At 30.6% G+C, this 2,860-nt stretch overlaps 1 protein-coding gene across 1 annotated transcript; it reads left to right on the top strand.

Annotated features, from left to right (window-relative positions):
- Window positions 1–486: 486 nt before the first annotated feature.
- On the top strand, window positions 487–2,328 carry LOC119632573. The gene is made up of 5 exons (XM_038025542.1): window positions 487–527; window positions 639–735; window positions 921–1,171; window positions 1,340–1,433; window positions 1,498–2,328. The coding sequence occupies exons 1-5, from the start codon at window positions 487–489 to the stop codon at window positions 1,609–1,611; spliced, it is 597 nt and encodes a 198-aa protein (XP_037881470.1). The 3' UTR covers window positions 1,612–2,328.
- Window positions 2,329–2,860: the final 532 nt, after the last annotated feature.

The following is a 2,860-nucleotide window of genomic DNA, read 5'->3' on the forward strand; positions in this document are numbered from 1 at the left end:
TACCTATTACGCTTAATGTTAATTAACTACAGCACGCAATATTTAAATTATTATTATTTTCTATTTTTATTATTATTATTATTATTTTTTTTTTTTGTCTTATTCGTCATACATTTTGACTTTGAGTTGTAATATTTTTTAAGAGCTGATTCAGAGATAACAAACGTAGCCCTTCGTAGGCAATTAAATAAATACTAGCTATGCGTCAAATCACACTTCAAATATTTACCCACATATTTAAGATTTAAATAATATAAATATATTATTAAGAGTACAAACAAATAGCGACAATTACATATTTTCGAAACTGAAATGCTACTTTCTATCCTTTTCTTGTATTGTTATCCAATCTTTTATTTGAAAAAAAAAAATTCATATTATTTACTAAACTGAAACCACATTTTGCGTATGCGTTTTCGTGTATGTGTGCTTGGCAACTGTGCACTCTGCACACCTTCCCTGGTGAACACATACTCTGTACACGTTATGCAACACGATTTTCCGGTATATACAACAAAATCAATCATGTAAAAATTGGATTATTTTTGTAAACACAATCCAATCGTGTAGCGTTCGCCTGACACAGATCAGGAAAGTGGTGGTGGCGGTGGTGGTGGAGGTGGTGGTGGTGGTGGTGGTGGTGGTGGTGGTGGTGGTGGTGGTGGTGGGAGTAGTGGTAGTGGGTACCGTGAAAGGGTACCCATTCCACCAAGTGCTTCAACGCATTCCATGAAGGTAAGTTGCAAAAGTACACACGCTTAACAAACGTTTTGCTCTTTGCTAACCTTTCTTTATATAAAAATGTCGCGTTTCTAATATATTTCTCCCAACTTTATTCCGTAAACAAACAGAAAGAAATTAATGCTAAAACAGATAAATATTTCTTTGCATTTTTTTTTTGTTTTTAATGAAAACAAAAGGAATACTATCAAACGGACCGTCCACCATATCCAGGCCATTATCGTCACAGTCAGACTGATTTGACTGAATGGGAGGAGCATCATCAGCATCAAAATTTGAATCACAATCCCTATGGTAGTACAGCCACCTTACATAGCGTTTCAGCGCGTCGTAGTGCTGGCCACGATCGACAAGAATCGATGGAGCGTTATTCTCTTCGCAATGGTCGAGATAATAGCGACTGGGAAGATGATCGTGATCGACGATCGCGGTAAGTATAATTTTACAAAATTGAACTATCATTCCATCTCTCTCTCTCTCTATCTATCTCTATTTTTTTTTCCTCTCTCTCTCTCTATCCCTTTCTCTTTTTCTTTCTTTCTTTCTCTTTCTCTTTCACTATTTTTCTATCAATAATCTTAAATTTGTATATTTAAAGGCGATCCGACGGCCGTTTTGCCGACTCTGCCAGCACCGTTTCTACAGCGGTTTTAAATCATTACGCCAACTATCATAGGCGACCACTAAATAGGGTAAAAATTTACTTTACATTCATTTGATTATTCCATTATTGTGGTAATTTGAACTTCGCTTTAGAGCTCCAACCTTTTATCGGCAACTTTATGCTTGATCAAGGAATTGGATTATTCGAGTTTGGAAGTAGTCGAGCATGCAGTGCGTTGTCGCATTGATGAGCTATCAGCAGATTGATGATGAATAAGACGCTTACCATCCTATTAAATGCTCCTGGACAATGTCTTTTTTTGTTTTAGTTGTTTTTCTTCTGCGTTCCTCACATGCGTTTGCGTTTATATACGTGGTAGCTTCTTCATTTTCTTCCTTCCTCGATGTGGCATTATACTTCATTACACTTTTCTGTACATTATCTATACATTATACTCTTTTCTACTTTTGCTGTTGAAATTTTGGATTTACAATTTTTATTATTGAGGATATACGTTTTGGAGGTATATTTGTATGTGTTTGCATATATTTATAAGAAATTTTTTCATTTTTAACACACATACGAAAATCTCTAATCCATAAAATTTTGTATTTATATTTTTAATATTCATTATTGATGTGTACAAAAATGATAATTAAATTATAAAAGCAAGTAAAACAAGTAAACAATGAAAAGACAGATTTGCTTAAATATTTATATGCAGCCTTTATGTCTTATGGCTATTTCTACTACTAATAATATTGTACTTATGGAAAAGGATCGTGTATTCATAATTAGCATTAATTAATTGTTTTCACATGCGTACATATATACATAGAAAATAATAATAAATAATAATAAATAATTATAATGACTGCAATAAATAGATAAATAAGTTAAAACTAGAAAGCAGCAGAGCTTGCCAATAATTATCACAATAATTTTTATTAAAATATATATAAATATATATTTACATATATATTATTGTAAAACACGGTTGACAACTTATTTTTATTTTATAAGGACGCACTTCATTATTATCATCATCATTATTATTATTATTCTAAACTGATAAAACCAACATCATTATTATTTATTCATAATACATTTACCTTTGTATATATATATATATGAAAATAAACCAAATGTTCGTGAATCTCTCGATAGAGAATATCTAATTGCATATTTTAGGGGATTTAAAGCAAAATTAAGGCTGTATTGCTATGCGGTTTATATTTAAAAGAAACAAATAACAATAACGAATAAAGCTTTTTATTAATGTTTTTCTCGATTTTTTTTAATTTTTTTTTTTTTCTATTTTTAAACTTAAACGTACAAATAAATCTCAATTTTATGTTATATTTAAATCTAATTATTGCAATACGTATCGCGGCAACGTTTATATTAAGTCTTTGTTAAGAGTTTACTTTTTTTTGAAAGCATTATCATTATTAACAATTGTTTGTAAATAATTTTATTGTTTTATCTGCTCTTTAATGTTATTATGAAAATATG

Source organism: Glossina fuscipes, unplaced genomic scaffold, assembly GCF_014805625.2.
Source record: "Glossina fuscipes isolate IAEA_lab_2018 unplaced genomic scaffold, Yale_Gfus_2 1, whole genome shotgun sequence".
In the NCBI taxonomy this organism is placed as follows: domain Eukaryota; kingdom Metazoa; phylum Arthropoda; class Insecta; order Diptera; family Glossinidae; genus Glossina; species Glossina fuscipes.

Coding starts and splice junctions, on each gene's coding strand:
- LOC119632573 (XM_038025542.1), top strand. CDS start 487: ATGCAACACGATTTTCCGGTATATACAACAAAATCAATCAT. Junction 1,172..1,339: donor GATCGTGATCGACGATCGCG/GTAAGTATAATT, acceptor GTATATTTAAAG/GCGATCCGACGGCCGTTTTG. Junction 1,434..1,497: donor ATAGGCGACCACTAAATAGG/GTAAAAATTTAC, acceptor ACTTCGCTTTAG/AGCTCCAACCTTTTATCGGC.